Genomic DNA, 23,368 nt, shown 5'->3' with positions numbered 1-23,368 from the left:
TCTCAATTGACTCTGGAGGAAATGCTGCACAGTCACCAAAGCCTCATTCCTTACCTTGTGGGGAAGATTTATTCCTGCCTAAGTGTCTCTCTCCATTACAGAATTCTCTCTCTGTGGCAAAATGTCACCAAACTGCCTTCAACCATTTTAGAAGCCATGGTGAAAGAGGTCAACAACCACCTCAAAGGGGGGTTTCTTGGCTCCTGATGAACACAGAAATCGTACATTTTCCTCTTACTGCAATGGTTCACCAAGAGCAGACATGTCCTTCACTACAAGATACAAATGACCCTCGCCAGTCAAAGCAACGTCGGTCACGTCTAGTGTGTAATAATGATTCAGTTCAGATTAATGGACATGGTGGAACAAGCAAAGGAGTGTGCATAGAAAATAAGGTAGCAGAAAAGAGGAAATATAAAAGGTTCCCCGCTACTAGTCAGATTGTGGCAAAACTGAAATCCAAGTGTGATGGGGTGGAGAATCTGTCAAAGCGACCAAGGGTCGATACAGGAGACAACACACAACCTGCAAAGAAGATGAGGAAATTGCTGAGTTGTGCAAAAAATAGCCGTGATCAATTATTGGAATACAACGAAGGTGGAACACGCAGTCAAGTCAACATGAGTGTCTGCTCGGTCAGTCTGTCAACCAATAATGTCTTGGCTGAAGACAGGGAAAGGGTCAGAAACCCTTTGAGCATGTCACCCAAAAACACAGGGGAACCGAAGAAACTGACGGAGGTCACAGAGAGATCTAAAATGGCTGCCAGGAAGCCTAGGTCCCTTAGAACTATCAGAACTAGAGGTTATTCAGAAAACACTCTACAACCAGGAGCACAGAGTGACACTGTAGGGTCTCCCTCTGCACTTGGAACCCTGGCCAAGGTTGTTGGGATCACGGACAAAGTGGAACCACCCAAACGGAAGCGTGGGAGACCTCGGAAGATAAAGCCAGAAGAGGTTTTTCACCCTACCAGTGCTGTTCCCCCCACAGCTCATGAGAACCGTGATGATGCGTCTCCCAGGATGGGAACACAAGAGTTGCAAAAAACTCCAGACAGAATGGTAAGGAGTAAGATGCAAGACGCACAGAACTCGGAGCAAACCTTGTCCTCAGGCATTTCAGCTCTTGAGCCAAATGGAGACCAAAAGCAGAACCCAAGTCCAGAGAATGCTAAGGGAAATAAAGCAGACAAACGCACAGCAATATGCCCAAATAACAAATGTATAGCCACAGCAGAAATGGGAACACAAGAGTTGCAAAAAAGGGGGGACAAACAAAGGAAGTACAGGAAGAGGATGATGGATACAAATACAGAACCAGATAGAATGGTAAGGAGTAAGATACAAGACGCACAGAACTCGGAGCAAACCTTGTCCTCATGCGGCATTTCAGCTCTTGAGGCAAATGGGGACCAAAAGCAGGACCCAAATCCAGAGAATGCTAAGGGAAATAAAGCAGACAAACGCACAGCAATACGCCCAAATAACAAACGTATAGCCACAGCAGAAATGGGAACACAAGAGTTGCAAAAAAGGGGGGACAAACAAAGGAAGTACAGGAAGAGGATGATGGATACAAATACAGAATCAGATAGAATGGTAAGGAGTATTGTACAAGACACACAGAATCCAGAGCAGGCATCCTTGTGTGGCATTTCGGCCCTTGAGCCAAGTACAGACCAAAAGCAGAACCCAAGTCCTGAGAATGCTAATGGTACTAAAACGGACAAAGACACGGCAATAAGCCCAGATAACAAACGTACACCCACCAAACGGATGCCAACAGTGACTTTGAAAGAGTTTCAAGAGCTTATAAAACACAGGCACTTCAAGACCAGGATTTCCGATGGAAACGGTGAGACAAAAGAAACTAGTGAAACTGAGAACAATTTCCAAAAGGAAGGGAAAGCTTTGGATTGTGGTCAAACGGACAGCGGTTCTGGCGAGGTAACAAAGGAAACCAAAATTAATGAAGACGCCACTTTGAGACGAGACAGAGGTACGATTAACACGTCCGATGGCATCCTTGGTACTCTATTTGATAAAGAACACTGTCAAATTATTAGAGCTGGCAAAGATCGGTCTATAAAACATGGAGACAAAGTTGAGGATACTCTGAAAAAAATCAACAAACCACAAGGCCAAGATGTAAACAACAATGAGCTGCCTGTTGAAACTAATAAAGACGATCAAGAAAGTGGAAATAGCAATGCTTTGCAATGCCTGGAAGTGATGGTAAAATATTTACCATTAGGTGGAAGATGTCCAACCATGGAGCCAGACAAAATAGAGCATCCCCGAGGCACTGACGTGGAGGGAAAATATCTGGAAATGGCCCCCAGTGAAGAGACCGGGGGACCCGAGGAAGTGAGACTTGAGGAACTGCACAGAAGTGTGGCTGGACAAATGGATTGCAAAGTGGACTTTTCCAGTGAGGAGATTGTTATTGCTGATGAGGACCATCCATTATCTTGCTTTGCAGCTATAGAGGAGCTGAGGGCAAACGGTGTGGGGAAGACTGGTGTGGGAGAGGAAGAGGTGACTAATATGGAAATAGATGGAGGAGAAGAAGAGCATCTGTTGAAGTATCCTGATAAAGGTATGAATGAAAACTTTATTTAACAGATTGCAGAATGGGTACAATACAGTACGGCTCAATACACACAATTGTTAAGGGAATGCAGACCAGAGAAAGACGTTTGTCTTGTTTACATCAGGGTCCCCCATTTTCAATTCATAGTGACATTTATGACATACACAACATATGTCATATGTCAATTCATCATGACATTTATGGCATAGGGACATACATGACATACAGGTATATAGTACTGTTACATTTGTGACATTATACGATATGCAAATATACAGTACTGTTACCCATAGATCCTAACAGAGATTATATACATATGATGGGGAGGAGACTGTACATTAGGAGGGGGTGGGTGGGTGGGAGAAAAAATATACATACGGTGGGGAGAAAATATATACATACGGTGGGGAGGAGACTGTCTATTTGGGGGGGGGGGGTAAAGGTTGGTTGGTTCTACGATAGTCTTCAATAAGCTCTCCTGCCTCAGTTGTGAGGTAATAGCATTGTTGTTTCAGATGAACATTTGGTCACAGCATTTAAATGCCATTACAGGGCTCCAGATTAACTTTTTACATTGGTTGCACCAGTGTGCCTAACTCTTTCATTTAGGTGCACCAGCAGCACATAATTTAACCTATCTTTTTTATGCTTGCTTATGCCTGTATTTTTTACTGTTGTGAAGCACTTTGAACTGCAACTTCTGTCTGAAAAGTGCTATACAAATAAAGTTTATTATTATTATAATTTAGGTGCACCCAAAAATCTTCACAGCGCCTTTTGCCATTGCAATAATACATTTAAGCGTTACCTTTACCGTTACCTTTTTTTGTCAGTTCCCATACACAGTAATTTCTTAAGATGTTATGTAAATGATTGTAAACAGGAATAAGACCGGTACAAGCACTGCAACATTTTTCTTTACAAAAAAACGATCTATAGTTGTCTTCATTTTAATTCAATTACGAGCTTGTAGCTACTAAGTGAACTTGTGGTGTCGCTCAATGAGGAGTGGGCGCGGTTTCAGGTTTCACAGTTGCACATGGCTATTTTGTTTACCCCGTCATTCAGCGAATAAGAATGTCAGCGACAATTGGCACAACGACTAAATTGGGACGGGGAGAAAACAGAAAAAAATCGGAGAAAGAGAGATACAAATATATATATATATATAACAAACTCAGCAAGACCGACGGCTTCTCAGTTACAGTGGGTGACAATATTGTCAAAAGGAAAGATGAAATTACATACCTAGGTTCCATCCTAGAGGCAAATCTTTCCTGTGACAAAATGGCATCCAATGTAATAAAAAAAGTCAACCAACAAACTAGATTCCTGTACCGGATCTCCTCTCTGGTAAATAAGAATACCCTGAAGACTCTGGCAGGAGCACTCATTCAAGGGTACTACGACTATGCTTGCACCTCATGGTACCAAAGCACCTCAAAGGCAGTAAAAACAAGATTACAAACATCACAAAACAAACTGGTCAGACTACTGCTTGACCTTACTACTAGAACCCACCTCACCCCTGCCCACTTTGACAACCTAGGATGGCTTAGAGTAGATGACAGAGTACAGCAACTTGCAATGGGCCTGGTCTACAAGATGCACTATACGACTAAGGTACCCATGTACATGTCAAAATACTTCCCAAAGGTCAGTGAATAAAACGACCACAACACCAGAGGGAGCTCAACAAATCATGTCAAACCCAGATTCGGCTCAAACAAGGGACTAAACACGTTTTGCAATTATGCCACATCAATGTGGAACGCCCTACCCAAAGCTGTAAAGGAATGTGAATCACTACCCACTTTCAAAACCACTCTCAAAGAGCACCTACGGGAGACTGCAATTTGAAACTGGCCCCTGTAAATGTACAGTAAATGTCCTAACCCAATAATACACAAGACCCTCTTCTTGGGACAAAGTAAGGTTTTGTCGATATCCCAATGTACAGTTTTGCTTGTACAGTTGTACAGTTTCCCCCTACAGTTTCCCCCACCCCACCTACCCAACCCCCCCCACCCCACCCAACCACCTCCAATGTACAGTTCCCCCACCCCACCTACCCAACCTCCTCCAATGTACAGTTGCTACGTCAAATGTATATACTCTCTTTTTTAGACTCTTGGTATCACAAACTACTGTATTTGTAAATCTGGTATGTCATAAATGTATAGATGTAGCAGTACTGTCTATCTGTATGTCGTGTATGTCATATATGTTATGATGAATTGAAAACGGGGGACCCTGATGTAAACAAGATGAAAGTCTTTCTCTGGTCTGCATCCCCTTAACAATTGTGTGTATTGAGCTGTACTGTATTGTACCCATTCTGCAATCTGTTAATAAAGTTTTCAATTAATCAATCAAGCAGTGATATTCATCATGTTGTCAAAACATGCAACCTAATAGGCACTCTATAATTCTGAAAATTACATGTAAGCTTTATCATGTAATTTCCTCCCTTCACTCCTACAGATCAGAATGCACCCAAGAGCCTGAGCGAGCTGTACAGAGAGAAATCGGCAGCCACTGTCGATAGCCTTGTGCACAGCCATATCCACCTGTTGGACGAAAGCAAAGTGGCTGCTGCCTCCAGTCTAAACCCACATACTCCTCAGAAGAGGCACCCATCAACGGACATCCATAGGGTCATTGGGAGGGTTGAGGAGGAAGAGGAGGTCGACATTCTGAGTTACAGCCCAGAAAAAAGCCCTCAGTTCAGAGAGTCGGGGACAGGACTTAACCTCATAGATCTGATTCCAGAAGAAGAGGAAGAGGAAGATGAAAATGAGATTGATGTGATTGGCGAAGAGGTTTCCTTTACCTAGGTTTTCAATGTGTGGCTTTTAGCGCATTGTTTATATAGTTAACGCTGCAGTCAATCTGTAAGGGTTTTGTTCGGACTACAGTATGTTTTTGTTACTCTGGTTTATCAGAGTACTATTACCAAATTAGGTAGATTTTATTCTGAATCTTTGTAAAGAACTTTTGAAATTTGCACTTGCATCTGTTAATCTTGAATTTGTCCAAGAATGGATAATATTTAGTTACTTATTTCATTTTTGGTTCATGTGGGTAATGGCCGGGTTTTTATTTGGATTAATCATTTGGCAGTATGTTGTTGGATATGGGCTGTTAGTGTAACCCCATTTGTTACAAATTGATGAGAATTTTATTTTATTAAATGATTAATCATAAATGCCAACGGTGTTTTATCACAACCTGGTATGCATGCTGTCTCGTCACACTTTTAGAAAGGATTTCTTTCCCTATACTAGCAGGATGACGTTTTTTTGCCATTTTGAATTAAGCTTTATTGATAGCGGATGTGTGTGCGGTTCTCAAATGACCGGGGGGAACAACGCACGTGTTTCCTTTCCAGATTTGAAGGTTACGGAAGAAGCGGCCAGTTGAGTTGTAAACTGCTTGGCTCTGCAGCGTTATCTGGCGTTCTGTTTTTTATAAATTTTTTGGAGAACATTTGAACTAGAATTGCAAACCATGGACCCGATGAAGGCACAACAACTGGCGGCGGAGTTGGAAGTGGAAATGATGGCTGATATGTACAACCGGTAATGCTGAATGGCTAACCTCCCACTTGGCTGACTTTACACTGCACATTTTCATACTAGCTAACGTAATGCATATAATAACGTAGACTGCTAACATCAGGAAGTTGTATTGTACGTTATATAGCTAACTTGGCGTATCTGACATTACGGTACAGTAGTCTAGCAAGCTAACGTCAAGCCATTTTGTAATGGACGCAGTGACCATATACTGCTATAGTTGTGAGCTTTGCATGTATGGTTAGATGTGTTGCATGGACCAACTAAATTGGGGGCTGTTGTAAGCGACTCATTTAATTACAAATCCCGTCTTTAATGACATTAAGCATAATCATGATTGATAAGTACAAGTCAAATGCATATAATCCTCTACTTGTACTTAAATATGATTGCTTGATTGAAAACTAGGGGATGCAGACCAGAGAAAGACTTTCGACTTGTTTACAGCAGGGTCCCCCATTTCAATTCATCATAACATGACATACAGATAGACAGTACTGCTACATCTATACATTTATGACATACCATAATTTAAGTGGTATTTTTATTTTCTTAGAATAAGTGGTCTACATGTTACAAATTATAGCTATACATTCTGACTGTGGTCACTAACGTCTCCCAGTCCCTCCGCTTTGCAGTAAACAAAATAAATTGTCTGGTATTCCTTCCCACTTTATCCAACCAGGAGGGGTCATGTGACATGTGCGCCAATCGTGGGACGGCAAGTTCTGCGCCTATTTCCGGGTCTAACAGCCTGCAAACTAATGGCAGGGGGGACTAGTTTCACGCAAATGTGTCTTGGCAAGATTTCTTGAAATAAGTTTAAAAAATATATATATATATCTAGGTTTCTCTCCTGATTGGATAAATTGGTAACGGGATAGATACCAGCACATTTATTTACTGTTGTGTTTACTGCAGAGCAGAGGGACTGGGAGACCCATGTTACTGATCAAACACTCTGTATCAGTGATGGCTTTCGGAATGTAGAATATTAGCACTTATTTTAACAAAATAAATACCGCTTACAGAAGTAAAGGAACTGTGTACGAATACACCTTGTAACTTTATCCAATATGTAACTTGCTCCCATATCTGTTATAGAATGACCAATGCCTGCCACAGGAAGTGTGTGCCCCCCCACTACAAGGAGGCAGAGCTGACAAAGGGAGAGTCTGTGTGCCTTGACCGCTGTGTGGCCAAATACCTGGATCTCCATGAGAGGCTGGGACGCAAACTCACAGAGCTCTCTGTGCAGGATGAAGAGATGATGAGGAAGTCTGCTGTTGGGAGCAGCTAGAGCCACGAGAGAGGGGGAATTGACCATATTCACACAGTGGCCTATATGGGAACAGGGTGGAAAGGAATTCCATCCAGAGTATGACAAAGCAAAATGCATGCCGTGTGAATATGGTCAATGGGAAGTAGTGTTTGGGAGAGGGCTTGGAAACTGGTTGTCATGCCTTGGATTCTGTATAGGAGAGACTGTTGTAAGAAGAGAGGAGTGGGTGAATTGGTTGCTTGGGTGAAAATCTTAAGACTTGCTTGATGATGAGGTGACTAGGAGAAACTTCTCTTCACAGCGATGATGAAGCAAAGTATGAGCTTGGAGGTGATTGAGCACTTGGTGGGGAGGGGTGGGTGGGGTTAGCTGAAGATTGGCCTGAAAGGTTTTGAATGAGGGTTGATTTTGCCTATAGGCCGTCCATTGTTGCTTTTGGTGGTTTAGGCGAAGATGGTCTAGAAACCTTGAAACTGGCCATAGTGACGTCTTGGCCACTGAGATCCATTTGATGGATCATCATTTATTATTGTTTTGGACATACAACTTCAACTTACATGTTAGTCTCTATTCACCTTACGCCCCTGCCCATGTTGTCTCATAATTTTCTGTAGCTGAACCTTGTGTTGAAGATGCTAGCTAGTGTGCATGTTCCCAAACACAGTAAATAGTGCATCTACTGTATAAGCACAACTGTTAAGCTAGCTACTATTATTCTTACAACAAAGATATATCTAAAATAAATAGAACAATGGGCTTGTAGAAAGTTGAAAGACACAATTGTCAAACTGGCAGCATCCTTGTTAACCTAGAAACAATGTGAATAAGCCATAGTTGAGAGTGGAGGGGATTGTAACTTGGTTTGCATTGTTTTTGCTTCCCCATTTTAAAGGGGACTGTAGTGTGAACATAATGCCCTGTTCTTTATGGTGCAACATTGTGCACAATGTTAATTAGGGATGTAATGCCACAGTCATACTTTATTCTTAAGTCACTTCTAACAAGTCTGACACATTAAAACATAACTGAAGAGTTGTCCGTCATGTAGACAAAGAACTGTGTCCAATTTTTTGGATTGGGCTGGTGAAAATAAACATGGAGCCAAAATATATATTATCATTTATTTCCCCTCATTTACCAGATACACTATTCATAGTTTACTTTTTTGCCATTGTATGTCATGGCATCATGGATACAAACATCTGATTCTGGTTACATGGGTCATATATACAGTGCAGTTGGTAAATCTTGTGTTGGTGACATTTTTGTGTTTTTCTTTTTTGTTTTTGTCTCCTGTAGCACATTAGGTTCGAAGTGGACCAATAATTGAGGTTAAAGTGCTGCAGACTTTGAATTGAGGGTGCTCTACATCCATGTCAGTGAATGTATTAATTGTAGCGCTTTCTATAAATTGTGCCCCCCCCCCCCATTTTTTATTTTGACATTTTAGTGGACTAAAAGTAATTGTACAAATGAACAAACTTAAATAAAGTTGCAATTTGTTATATTCAATAGCAAATCCATCGATGCCTGAAGTCTGCAACCCTGTATTTATCTAACCCTCTATCTTGTGAAATGATTTTGTCTCCTGCTAGCAAAGTAGAGACCAATGCCCCTCTGTACATCTGAAAGGGATTTGGTGGGTTTTTAGGTGTACAGTGAACTCCATCAGAATACTCTTAACAGTATGAACATGTTGACTTCTGAGTTGACTTTTTCATTTCCAATTTTACTATGGAAGTCGATGGAGAAATTGGACAGGAAAAAGTTGCACCTATATCTAGCTGTACTTTCACTTATAGTGACAGGAGTGTGATGATTTATATTATCTTTATCCTCAGCGATGGGACAAAACATCACTCAGAAGTCAACTACACTGTTTGAATATTCGGAGTCACTTGTACAGCTAGAATTCCATTGCAACGTGTTGAGGGGGTTTGGGCTCTGATTTCACGAATGACCACTTAAGGCTCGCAGACTTCAGGCATCCATTGATTGCAAAGGATTTACAACCAAATATTAAATATGGTTACTTTAGTTTGCTAATTTGTGGAATAAAAATGTTACCCTAAAATGGGTGGCCTATGTATAAAAAGGGCTCCACTTCCTACAAGGTTAACCCGACATGGATGTAAACATCCTTGAATTAAAGCTGAAACCATCATTGTCAATGTGCTGGAGTACAACGCCAAAATAATGTCACTGTCCTAAGACTTACAGACTGCTCCAATTCTAGTCAGTTAAGTCTTTTTCTAAGTTATAATGGACATTGCTCCAATATTTTTTTCTTTTTTGTATGGACTTTTGAAAATATGTGGACCATGTTTTTGAGTGTGATGGTTGCAATCATTTTCATATTTTTCAGAACACTATTGTGTGATTTCATTGTGACAGTTGTTGCTGTGTAAAACTTATGTGCATGTTGAAATTGTACAAATGTTTAAAGTTCATCTAGCCTCCTAATAAAATTATATCAGTCTTTATTAGATCTATGTTGAATGAATGAAAACTTTATTTAACAGATTGCAGAATGGGTACAATACAGTACGGCTCAATACACAATTGTTAAGGGGATGCAGACCAGAGAAAGACGTTTGTCTTGTTTACATCAGGGTCCCCCATTTTCAATTCATAGTGACGTTGTGTCTTTTATGTTGTGTATTGTCGCAGCTACCACCTGCACCGTGCAGGAACATGAACATTTATGACATACACAACATGCATGCCATTTATGGCATTGGGACATACAGGTATATAGTACTGTTACATTTGTGACACGATATGCAAATATACAGTACTGTTACCCATAGATCCTAACAGATTATATACATATGATGGGGAGGAGACTACATTAGGAGGGGGTGGGAGAAGATATATACATAGGGTGGGGAGGAGACTGTCTATTTGGGGGGGGGGTTTGGACCTTTATGGTGGCCAGTTTCGAATTGCAGCCTCCCGTAGGTGCTCTTTAAGAGTGGTTTTGAATGTGGGTAGGGATTCACATCTTTTTATGGTTGTGGGTAGGGCATTCCACATTGTTGTGGCATAATTGCGAAATGTGTTTAGTCCCTTGTTTGAGCCGAATCTGTTTTGCACATGATTTGTGGAACTCCCTCTGGTGTTGTGGGCGTGGTATTCACTGACCTTTGGGAAGTATTTCGACATGTATATGTCATATGGCGGCGCGTGAACCGGACATTAGGGTAGGCTATATAGCGCGGAGGGCGTGAACTTTTTCCTTTTTTGTCAATACACAGTGCAAATTAAGTGTTCAAATGAAGGCATCCAATAATAGATGAACCATTGTCTTACCTTAATGCAGCAAAATGCGACGTTTCGTCTTTCTTGGCATCAATGATCTTTTCTGCTTTAACTGTCTGAGATCACTTTTTTTTTTTATCTACTTTTTCTCCCCATTTTTTTATTTTTCTCCCGTCCTCAATTTCGTATTGTTCAATTCTACCCTCCCCTGTCTCAAATGTTGTTAGGCCATGCCTCCCACAAGCCGGCTGCAATGTGGACAAAGCCTTGCATCACGTGTCCCCTCCGGTACTCGAGGAGGCAGCCGTCGCATCTTTTCACCTGCACAGCGCGATCTCTCAGCGGCGCGGGTCCGTGTGGGAGGGACACGCCGCCCTCGTCGCTTCCTGATTCTACTGCGCAGGCGCACCAACCGACCTGTAGGAGTCGCTGTCCACAACGTCCGATCCCCACCCACCAGCTTCCCACCCCCTAATACTGCCAATTGTATTAGTATGAACGACTAGCCAAGCTGGTAGCAACGCTGAGAGCTGGGCTCGAACCCAGCATCTCCTGTGTTGGTGGCGAGCACCTTGCCCACTGCGCCACCTAGCTGCCCCTGTGAGATCACTTTCAATGTGAAGCAGACTGGCGCATTGTTGTTCTTTTGGATGTGATGTGCCTCATTGCTGAGAAAGACCGTTCACGACTTGAATCACAAGTTGCAGTGCTAACAGCAATGAAGGGAACGTCTTTCGTAATTTAGATCTCATCGTGCTTTGAAAACAATGTACATACAGTAGCTCTAAAACGTTTCCACGATCTCATCAGGTCCTCTTAGACTTAGAGCAAGCCCTTGTTTGCTAAGATAACGCAACATATAGCCTCAGGTGATCCGTAGTTATGTCCAGGGGCAGCCCGGTGCAGCTTCTAAATTACTTCGTTTATATGCCTTGGAAAAATACCGTATATCCATTTAGCTTTTTGAAATTTGACTCAAAATAGTGCGCTGGTGTTCGCTACAAAGCGATCGGCGGGCGGAGATTCGGAATGCAGATGTTTGCTTTACTCCGCCTGCGGGATCAGGATGATCATTATGAATTATGTGGCTACATTATTTAACCTGAGCCTATGCGTGATTGGTTACTGCCTGTACCTGGAATGTTAAACGCTGCCACCTAGCCGACTGACACCTTCGTCGTTGACACCTCGGCCAGCGGGCTGCAGCACAAGACACACAATAGCCAGCAGCCTGCGCACATATATTATATATACATTTCAAAATTCCCAGCATAATATTTTGGGGAGGCATAGCCCCCCCTGGCCTAATAGACCCGCCGCCTATACATGGGTACCTGTGTGGTGTAGTGTATCTTGTAGACCGGGCCCATTGCAAGTTGCTGTACTCTGTCGTCTACTCTAAGCCATCCTAGGTAGTCAAAGTGGGCAGGGGTGAGGTGGGTTCTAGGAGTAAGGTCAAGTAGTAGTCTGAGTTGTTTTGTGATGTTTGTAATCTTGTTTTTAGCGCCTTTGAGGTGCTTTGGTACCATGAGGTGCAAGCATAATCGTAGTACCCTTGAATGAGTGCTCCTGCCAGAGTCTTCAGGGTATTCTTGTTTACCAGAGAGGAGATCCGGTACAAGAATCTTGTTTGTTGGTTGACTTTTTTGATTATATTGGATGCCATTTTGTCACAGGAAAGATTTTCCTCTAGTATGGAACCCAGGTATGTAATTTCAGAGTTCTGAGCTGTTAATAAAGTATTCATCTGGATTAACGATGCTCTGCCTGATACACATACAATCAAACTTGTATTTAAATTGAGAAAACATTCTACATACAATGAGTCTGTGATTGGAATTTACAAAAATGTTCTACGCCGTAAGCCTCTATACTTTCGACAACAAATTTGTGTTTCCGCGTCTCTGATTGGCCACGCGCGTTTCTGGTCATATGACATGTGCGCCAATCGTGGGACTGCAAGTTTCTACACTGGTTAAGCTTAGGCACTCTTTCGAAGTTGGTTAAGGTTAGAGTTTGTCTTAGAGCATGGCGATAGAACGCCTGCCCTGATTCCAAACTCTAACCTTAACCAACTGCGAAAGAGTCGCCTAAGCTTAACCAGTGATAAACTAGGCGTTAGGTAGTTTGCAGGCTGTTAGACCCGGAAATAGGCGCCGAACTTGCCGTCCCACGATTGGCGCACATGTCACATGACCAGAAACGCGCGTGACCAATCAGAGCGCAAAACTCGAACGCGGAAACACAAATTTGTTGTCGAAAGTATAGACGCGTACCGTAGCTGTTGGTTTTGGTCGATTGGACGGCCCGGAAGACAATGTTTACAGTTATTTTATTTTTGTAGGTAGTGGGAGTGGTTAAAGTCAGGGATATGTTTTATAATCGTTTATGGTTAAGATTACGACTACTTTGTTGCCAAAGCTTGGCCAAAAACGGATACCACCAGTCCACCAATAACGCTGATGACTCCGCCGATCTAGCACCAACCCTTACCCCGGTCGAAGAGACCAGGGAAGTTAGGAAGGGCTGTGTGTCTGACCTGTCAATGTAGCGCGTGAACGCACATTGGAGCCACCTGTTGTGGTTGTGCAAAGTGTGGAATATTTTAGTACGGCCGATATTGAGTTGAATGGTATCGCAAAAAACTCAATTTAAAAGTATTACCTCGTGTAGAGCATTGTGCTAGTCCAGTACACAAGCCAGCGCTTCAAGGAGTTCGCCTCGGCCTGGGACTTCGACCATGTGACCAGTACCCCGGAGTTCCCGCAGGCGAATGGACTAGCGGAGACGGAGAGAGCTGTGCGCAGCGCGAAGCAACTCATGGAGAGGTCCAGACGGGACGGAACAGACGTCTTCCTAAATCTGTTCAACCTCCGTAACGTTCCACGTGACCAGTCACTTGGGTCACCGGCTGAGCGGCTCATGTCAAGACAGACACGTACCACCCTACCCATCTGCAAGACACTACTGGTTCCTAAGGCGAAGGACAACAAGATGATCAAAGCACAGCTCGAGAAGAAATGCAGCATTCAGAAGTCGTGCTATGACAGATCAAGCAGGCCCCTCCAGCCACTGGCCCAGGGACATGTAGTGAGGTTACAGACTCCACATGGATTCGACCGGATGGGCACAATCAAGAGCATCTGTAAGGAACCAAGGTCCTACGTCGTGGAGTCAGAAGGAGGAGGGTACAGAAGGAACCGGAGATACCTTCTTCCCATCTCGGAACCGGAACCACCACAGGGTGACCTCAGCGACCCCGACATCACTCTCCAACATCCGACTGGCCAACCCGAAGGCAACAGTCACCCTGTCACAGAGGAGGCAGATGCTCAACAACACCGGATACAAGAGACTGTTCAAAAGACTCACCCGCACACTCAGTCTCCGTACATCTCACGGGCAGGCCGCGTCTGCAGGCCAAACAGCAGATATATGTAGTGTTTGTCACAAGGACTGTTCAGGGAAAAAAATAAAAAGGAGTAATGACGTTCATACTATACACCTGTTGTGTATTACCAGTACACTTGAAGTACAGTTAACCTGTGGTTTGTTCAAATAGCCACATGCTAGATATTAGTAGTAATCTGGCTTAATTTGTTATAGCCTACTAGCCTGTAGAGCATTGTTAGTATTTGCAAGCACAACTTAAGAGGAAGGATGTAGAGCATTGTGCTAGTCCTATACACAAGCTTTATACGTGACGGCCTCCGTACTACTCTGACGTCACTCAGGAAGTAAACACCGGTCAGGTTGAGTAGGGTATATCTGCAGAGCCACAGAGCCCAACGTCTGGGCGGGGCTTCGTGGCGTGGACGTGGCTTGAGGCGGGGCTTCGTGGCGTGGACGTGGCTTGTGGCATGGACCTGGCTTTGCACTACTGCGCATGCGGATGAGGGGGGGGGGGGGGGGCGCCAAACAGCCTGCAAACTACCTGGCGTTCTATCGCCATGCTCTAAGACAAACTCTAACCTTAACCAACTTCGAAAGAGTGCCTAAGCTTAACCGTCGAAAGAACTTGCCGTCACGCTCTAAGACAAACTCTAACCATAACCAACTTCGAAGAGTGCCTAAGCTTAACCAGTGTAGAAACAGGCGTCGGCCAATCAGAGAGCGTCTCCGAGAAATGCGGCTTGGTTTGGTATTCACCCGAGCGAGAGAGCCCCCCCCCCCCCTCATCCGCATGCGCAGTAGTGCAAAGCCAGGTCCATGCCACAAGCCACGTCCACGCCACGAAGCCCCGCCCAGACGTTGGGCTCTGTGGCCAATAGGGGGTATCTGCAGAGCCGCAGAGCCAGGCTGGACGGGTTGGAGGCGGGGCTTCGTGGTCTGGACAAGTATTAGTGGTCTGGACAAGTATTTGCACTACTGCGCACCATTTTCAACTTCACTTTCGTCTCGTTGATTGATTGAAAAGTTTATTAACAGATTGCAGAATGGGTACAGTACAGTACAGCTCAATACATACAATTGTTAAGAGGATGCAGACCTGAGAAAGACTTTCGTCTTGTTTCCATCAGGGTCCCCCATTTTCAATTCATCATATGACACACACGACATACAGATAGACAATACTGCTACATCTATACATTTATGACATACCAGATTTTCAAATACAGTACTGTTTGTGATACTAAAAAAATCCAGAAAAAGAGTGTATATACATTTGACATAGAAACTGTGCATTGGAGGAGGTTGGGTAGGTGGGGTGGGGCTGTACATTGGAGGTGGGGGGGGGGGGGGGGTTGGGTAGGGGGGACACACACTGTACATTTGAATACTGACATACATTTGACATAGAAACTGTACATTGGAGGAGGTTGGGTAGGTGGGATGGGGTTGGGTGCGGCTGTACATTGGAGGTGGGGGGGGGGGGTACATTGGAATAATGACAAAGCCATGCTAGTTTACATAGATCCCCCATTTTCAACTTACCTTCCCCCATTTTCAACTTAACTTTCGTCTCGTTTACATAGGTACATAGACAGTAATGTTACATCTAGACATTTATGACATACCAGATCTAGTAATAATAGAGTAAACTTGTACATAGACAGTACTGCTACATCTAGACATTTATGACATACCAGATCTAGTAATAATAGAGTAAACTTAACTTTCGTCTCAGTAACAATGTTCATAAAGTGTTGAGTACTACAGTGTAGGTTAGTTTATTAGGACAAGTGCATGACAGTAAGGTTAGTTAGGGTTCGATTTTTTTTATTCAGATAATGGTTGAAGAAGTGAGTCTTTAGTCGACGGCGAAATAATAGAGTAAACTTAACTTTCGTCTCGTTTACATAGGTACATAGACAGTAATGTTACATCTAGACATTTATGATTAGCCGACGCTTTTATCCAACGCGACTTACAAGTTCTGTACGACAAGCCATCAGGAAGGGCACAACTCTATCAGCTGAGTAACAATGTTCATAAAGTGTTGAGTGTTACAGTGTAGGTTAGTTTATTAGGACAAGTGCATGACAGTAAGGTTAGTTAGGGTTAGATTTTTTTTATTTAGATAATGGTTGAAGTAGTGAGTCTTTAGTCGACGGCGAAAGATTGGACGGGTTTCAAAAAATGGACTCTTTATACTCTCACATGCTCCAGTCCACACGCATGCGCATACACATTGCGCACTCCAACACATAGCGAGAGAGCCCCCCCCCCCTCATCCGCAATACTTGTCCAGACCACTAATACTTGTCCAGACTACGAAGCCCCGCCTCCAACCCGTCCAGCCTGGCTCTGCGGCTCTGCAGATACCCCCTACTCTCTGTGGCTCTGCATAGGACTAGACTGTATCGTGTCATCCCTGTAATAACCATCTACGCTCACCTGCCTTGCCGAGTAGGGGGTATCTGCAGAGCCGCAGAGCCAGGCGTGGACGGGTTTGAGGCGGGGCTTCGTGGCGTAGACAAGTATTAGTGGCCTGGACAAGTATTTGCACTACTGATTGGTCATATTGTTGTGACATGTAGCCAGCAAACAATGTATGGACATACATTCCCAACCAACTGTTTAAGTTTGATATGACCCTGATGTAAACAAGACAAACGTCTTTCTCTGGTCTGCATCCCCTTAACAATTGTGTGTATTGAGCCGTACTGTATTGTACCCATTCTGCAATCTTGTTAAAATAAAGTTTTCATTCACACTCAAAATCTGTGTTAATTTTTTATTTTGCATACTAATGTTCTGTCTTGAGTCGTACTTGTATTGAAAAACTGATTTTATATGTCTGAGGAGAAGACTGGTACTCATCATCTTCGTCTCCACAAAAAGAAAAATGACATGTGAAGTATGTTGTGTGCCAGGTTCAAACAGTGCTGTATATGTACAGTTTATTCCTACTCCTATCCAAGCTCCGGGAGGGTCATCAAAGAGAAGTCGCCTATTCTCAGTCCTTGCCCCACAATGGTGGAATGAACTATCCACCCCAGTTAGGACAGCCGAAACCCGTCCAATCTTTCGCCGTCGACTAAAGACGCACTTCTTCAACCATTATCTGAATAAAATTTTTTAAAAAATCTAACCCTAACTAACCTTACTGTCATGCACTTGTCCTAATAAACTAACCTACACTGTAGCACTCAACACTTTATGAACATTGTTACTCAGCTGATAGAGTTGTGCCCTTCCTGATGGCTTGTCGTACAGAACTTGTAAGTCGCTTTGGATAAAAGCGTCAGCTAAATGACTAAATGTAAATGTATTCCCCCTCAAATGTATATGTAACGGAGGTACCGCAGTATATCCACAGTCACGGGTACAAGTAGTGACGTGGCTGTGGATGGTAAGCGGTGCTGCAAGTAAACTCACTCCCCAGAGGCATCCAGACCCGGAAGCGGGCGTCCGGGGTTCAACTCCCACTCAGGGCGATCCCTTAACAGGGGTCGAATCGACTAAAACACAACGCAGACGAGATCACACCGGCTACATATATACTCTATTATTACTAGATCTGGTATGTCATAAATGTCTAGATGTAACATTACTGTCTACGTACCTATGTAAACGAGACGAAAGTTAAGTTGAAAATGGGGGATCTATGTAAACGAGACGAAAGTGAAGTTGAAAATGGGGGACCCTGATGTAAACGAGACGAAAGTTAAGTTGTGTATGTGTGTCGTAAACGAGAGAGGGAGCGAGCGAGAGAGCCCCCCCCCTATGCGCACAGAGCCCCCCCCCCCCCCCCCCCCCCCCTATGCGCAGTAGTGCAAATACTTGTCCAGGCCACTAATACTTGTCTACGCCACGAAGCCCCGCCTCAAACCCGTCCACGCCTGGCTCTGCAGATACCCCCTATTGGCCTTGCCTACCTCTCGTCTTTTCTACACCTCGGATGTCAGAATAATCGGAACTTTGTTGCATTGTTCATTAGCAAACGTTTGATATATTGGTTGACGTATATTTCCTCAGATAGCTAGTGTAATATTCATGCTTTGAATATCTCATTTTACGACAGGCGCACCCTGCTATTATGAATACCTGCACAAGGGGTCCTGACAGCCAGTTGGCTGCCAGCCGTGGATGGAGTTACACTCATGATTACTTAATGCTTACCTTGAATAAACATCTTAATGCAATCTCCTCGTCCTGAAGATTATTCTCTTTAAATCGAATACGACATGGTGTCAGAAGCAGGATGAACATGGATATCAACGGAGTCCCGTCGCCACGGATGAATTGGGATTCTCTGGACTTACCGGGAGAATGGAAGAAGTTCAGGCAGCACGCGGAGCTAATGTTTTCGGGCCCACTCAAGAAGAAAGGAGAGGACGAGAAATGTAGCTACCTGCTACTGTGGAGCGGAGAAAAAGGGAGAGACATTCACAACACATGGACTCTCAGTGCAGATGAAGCAAAGGTATTGAAAAGCTACTATGACAATTTCGAAGCATACGTACTTCCAAGGAGGAATACGATTTTCGCTAGGTACAAATTCCATGAAAAAACCCAGCAACCTAGCGAGTCATTTGAACAATTTGTCACTGCATTGAAACTACTCGTGAAGGACTGTGCATATGTGAACAATGATGAGATGGTTAGAGACCGCATAGTGTTTGGCATACACTCAACAAAAGTAAGAGAGAAACTATTAAACGTTGGATCAGACTTGTCGTTAGGCAAAGCGGTAGATATAGCTAGAGCCCACGAGCTAGCACAATCACAGATAAAGAGCTTTACTGGCGCCACGAGCAGCGCACAGGAGCAGCTCGTGCACGAGGTGCACAGACATGAACAGAAGTATAGCGCACAGAGGTACCGCCCCAGAACAGAGTGGACAGAGAGAGCGAACAGAGCGAGCGACACAGACACACGTAAGAACTGTGGATACTGTGGGAGTAGAGCTCACAAGGAAGGAGATAACTGTGTAGCTAGGGGGAAACAATGCACGAAGTGTGGAAAATGGAACCACTTTGCTAAAGTCTGCAGGGCCGGTAGTTTCCAGAAAAAGTCAGTACACGAGATTAGCATGCGCTCTGAGTCAGGAGAAGAGTCAGACGAACTTTATGTAGACACCGTGACAGACAGACGGTTTGATGCAACAGAACAAGCGTTCGCAGACATACAAGTAGGAAAACAGGGCACAGAGCTTAAATTTAAGCTAGACACAGGTGCACAAGTAAATGTAATTCCTTTGAGAGAGTATCACAGTTTACAAGATAAACGCAAAGTACAGCCTACTTCACGCAGACTGACAGGATATGGTGGAGAGAAACTAGTGGTAAAGGGCACATGCACGTTAAAGTGTAAATACAAAGAGCGTGACATGTTAGACTTTTACATAGTAGACACTCAGGCACCCCCAGTTCTAGGTTTACAGGCATGCCTGAATATGGACCTTGTGACGTACCTGGGTACGTGGGTTGGTCATTACCATTATTACTGTATTTATGACACCTTCTGAACATCAGGTTAGTATATTTAATGTGTTATGTTTTGTATGTGATGTGTGTGTGTGTGAACATGAGAGCTAATGCTGTCTCTTTTCTCTCCCTGTCAGGTGCTGCCCATTCCTACTGAAGAGTGCTGATTGCCTAATGAATGACAGCTGATGGCAATCACCTCGAGAGGGATGGGTAGCCAAATACCTGACAGCACACACACGTCGGGGCGCCTCATTCTGTCAATTGCCCGTGACCAGAGAAGAGTGAGGTTGCCATTGCTTGCCACTGTGGTGGAATTGATACTGTGCTTAGCTGCTGCTTCGGGTGGACTAAAGTACTAGTATATGTATATAGATATTGTTGGCCTCTGCGCCACTCCTCCATTGGAGTAAGGATTCTCCTGTTGGCTTTAGGCCTAGATCCCACTGAGTGTGGAATTGTACTTTTGGTACCTTTGTTGGGGTTTTCCCAGTACCAACCCCTGGCTGGTTGGTGAGTGTCTGTGGGCGCTTACCTAGTTTACTTTATTATTATATTTACCTTGTCTGTTCTCCCCTTAACCTTCTCCCTGTTTGTTAATTGTTTGTGGGTTGTTTTTTCCCTTGGTTGCCTATCTAAACATCAGTGGAGGTTTCAATTCCTACCCGGCATAATAAATATAATTTACTATTTTTGGAACAACGTCTTGTGTTTGTTATTACCTACCTGCCCGGGACTATTTTGAAAACATTTACTGAGAGAGGCTGTTTCTGTTCATGTACAGCCTGCTCCAGATACCATTCGGTGCGGTCGTTAGACCTTCGTACATGACAGACCTCATTAAACTAGTGTTGTCAGTAAATGCCTACACAGATAAACAGACCATCATGGAAGAATACCACGACGTGTTTAAAGGGATCGGACTATTCCCAGGAGAGTGTCACATCCATATAGACCCAGACGCCACGCCAGTAGTCTGCCCACTGAGAAGGACGCCGATCGCCCTGCGTGGCCGACTAAAAAAGGAGCTACAGAGTATGGAAGACACACAGATCATTGCTAAAGTCATCGAACCAACGGAGTGGGTCAGTGCACTGGTCATTGTTGAGAAACCACGAACAGGCAAGCTCAGACTATGTTTGGACCCTAAGGAGCTAAACAAGGCTATCAAGCGCCCGCACTACCCTCTGCCGACACTAGAGGACATCACACCCAGACTAACAGGTGCACGCTATTTCAGCGTACTGGATGCAAGGTCGGGATACTGGTCCATCAAGCTCTCCACAGAATCATCGAAGCTGACGACGTTCGCTTCTGCCCAGGACGAGTTCCAACGGAAAATCGACGAGACATACGAGGGACTGAACGGAGTAGCAGCTGTAGTAGACGACATCCTTGTATATGGCGCGACCAGAGAGGAACACGATAAGAATCTACATGCAATGTTGGTGAGATCGTGAGGCGTTCGGCTCAACGCAGACAAGTGCACCATCGGAGCCACCGAAGTGAGCTACTTCGGGCACGTCCTTTCAGCCGACGGCATGAAGCCTGACCCAGGCAAGATAGCTGCCATCAAGGAGATGGAGGCGCCAAAGAGCCGTGCAGAACTGGAGACCGTGCTAGGTATGGTCAACTATCTGGCGAAATTCGCCCCGAGCCTCTCCGAGATCAACGCACCCATGAGACAGCTGCTTAAACAATCGAATGGGTTTCTGTGGGACGCGCAGCATGACGCTGCATTCCAAAAGATGAAAGACATACTTACCAGTGAACCGGGGCCAGTCCTCATTTACTTTGACCCAGATAAGGAGCTCAGCTTGCAAGTGGACGCATCAAAGTATGGTCTGGGTGCTGTGCTGATGCAGGAAGGAAGGCCCATTAGCTACGCATCCAGATCACTCACGGACAGCGAGGTCAACTACGCACAAATCGAAAAGGAGATGTACGCAGTCCTTTATGGATTCAAAAGCTTCCACCAATATGCCTACGGTCGCCATGTTATGGTGCAATCTGACCACAAGCCCCTGGAGTCGATCATGAAGAAGCCGATCGCCGCAGCCCCACCGCGGTTACAGAGGATGATACTACAACTACACAAGTACAACTTCACGATCGTGCACCGCCCTGGGAAAGACATCCCAGTTGCCGACACGCTGTCCAGGAAATCACTCACCTCTCACGACGACGGTCTCAGTGAAGGGATGGACCTTCAGGTACACATGGTATACAACAGCTTACCTGTGCACGACGACAGGCTACAGGAGATCAGAGAAACAACAGACAATGACACACAGCTAAAGCTGCTCAGCCAGGCTATCCTGGAGGGATGGCCTGAGGAAAGAAAACAATGCCCCCAGAACATCACTGAATACTGGAATCACCGAGATGAACTATCCAAATCGAATGGAATCATTTTCAAAGGGGAGAAAATAGTCATCCCTACCAGCCTCAGAGGAGAGATGCTGATCAAGATCCATGCAGGCCACATGGGAATGGAAAAATGCAAACTGAGAGCACAAGACATCATGTTCTGGCCTGGAATGGGTAGACATATAGAGCAAGTCGTGGAGAAGTGCTCAATATGCCAAGAGCGCCGCCCATCAAACACCAAGGAGCCTATGATGCCTCATCGTATCCCAGACCGCCCCTGGCAGGTTGTAGGGACAGATCTCTTTAACTGGAACAACCAGGACTATGTTGTGACCGTCGACTATTACAGCAGATTCTTCGAACTAGACAGACTTCACAGCACCACATCGGCAGCTGTTGTCCACAAGCTAAAGGCAGCCTGTGCCAGGCATGGCGTCCCAGAGACCATAGTCTCAGACAATGGACCACAATACAAGTCTAAAGAGTTCGAGGCATTCGCCAAGTCGTGGGAGTTTACACACGTCACGTCAAGCCCACATTATCCGCAAAGCAACGGACTAGCGGAGAGAACTGTGAAGACGGCAAAATCACTCATGGACAAGGCTAAGGCAGACGGAAGAGACCCGTACCTAAGCCTCCTGGAGTATCGTAACACCCCAGTCGACAACTTCAAATCGCCGGCACAGCTGTTGATGAGCCGCAGGCTACGCTCAACCCTCACGAGCACCAACCAACAGCTGCGGCCAGGGGTAGTAAGCCCCAAAGATGGACATGACAAACGAGTGCAGAGACAACAGCACCAGAAGAAATACTATGACAGGTCAGCTAGACCACTTCCCCCACTACATTGTGGTGAATCTGTCAGGCTCCAAGAACATGGACGCTGGAGGCCAGCAGTAGTCATACAACCAGCCAACACTGCACGGTCATACCACGTTCGCACCCAAGATGGACGCGAATACCGCCGCAACCGCAGGCACCTGAGGGACACAAAAGAGGAACACTTCCAGGACAGCGACGGTATGCCAGAGAGCGTCGATCAACCGCCGGAGACCAACGACCCTGAACTGTCAGAGGACTCAGAAGAGAACTCAGCTTCATACTACACCAGATCCGGCCGAGCAGTGAAGCCTCGGGACGTTTTAGACCTATAAATGTACAGGGTGCAGGCGGATCGCTGCCCTATTATAACACAGTTTACCCCATTAAAAAAAAATAAAATAAAAAGGGGGTGGTGAAATGTAACAAAATATTAATGTATGCTGAAATGATGACTTACTATATGTGTTGAATCTATGACCTACTTACCTTGCTTACTTGTCGATATACTCCCATTTTGTTAGCAAGCTAATTCTACAAACAAGAGCTGCATATGGTAAGAGTGGTGAGACACACGACCAAATAAGCCT

At 44.6% G+C, this 23,368-nt stretch overlaps 2 protein-coding genes across 2 annotated transcripts; both read left to right on the top strand.

Annotated features, from left to right (window-relative positions):
• The first annotated feature begins 1,331 nt into the window (after positions 1 to 1,331).
• Positions 1,332 to 5,685, top strand: LOC311231552 (uncharacterized protein). The gene is made up of 2 exons (XM_084318176.1): positions 1,332 to 2,601; positions 5,080 to 5,685. The coding sequence occupies exons 1-2, from the start codon at positions 1,512 to 1,514 to the stop codon at positions 5,430 to 5,432; spliced, it is 1,443 nt and encodes a 480-aa protein (XP_084174302.1). The 5' UTR covers positions 1,332 to 1,511; the 3' UTR covers positions 5,433 to 5,685.
• A 281-nt stretch (positions 5,686 to 5,966) lies between these two features.
• On the top strand, positions 5,967 to 9,932 carry timm10 (translocase of inner mitochondrial membrane 10 homolog (yeast)). The gene is made up of 2 exons (XM_084318158.1): positions 5,967 to 6,176; positions 7,278 to 9,932. Exons 1-2 carry the CDS (start codon positions 6,106 to 6,108, stop codon positions 7,471 to 7,473), a joined length of 267 nt encoding a protein of 88 aa, XP_084174284.1. The 5' UTR covers positions 5,967 to 6,105; the 3' UTR covers positions 7,474 to 9,932.
• Positions 9,933 to 23,368: the final 13,436 nt, after the last annotated feature.

This window comes from Notolepis coatsorum (genome assembly GCF_963971535.1).
Source record: "Notolepis coatsorum genome assembly, chromosome: 7".
NCBI lineage: Eukaryota > Metazoa > Chordata > Actinopteri > Aulopiformes > Paralepididae > Notolepis > Notolepis coatsorum.
Note: the sequence above shows the minus strand (reverse complement) of the source record. Positions and strands in the feature narration are given on the sequence as shown.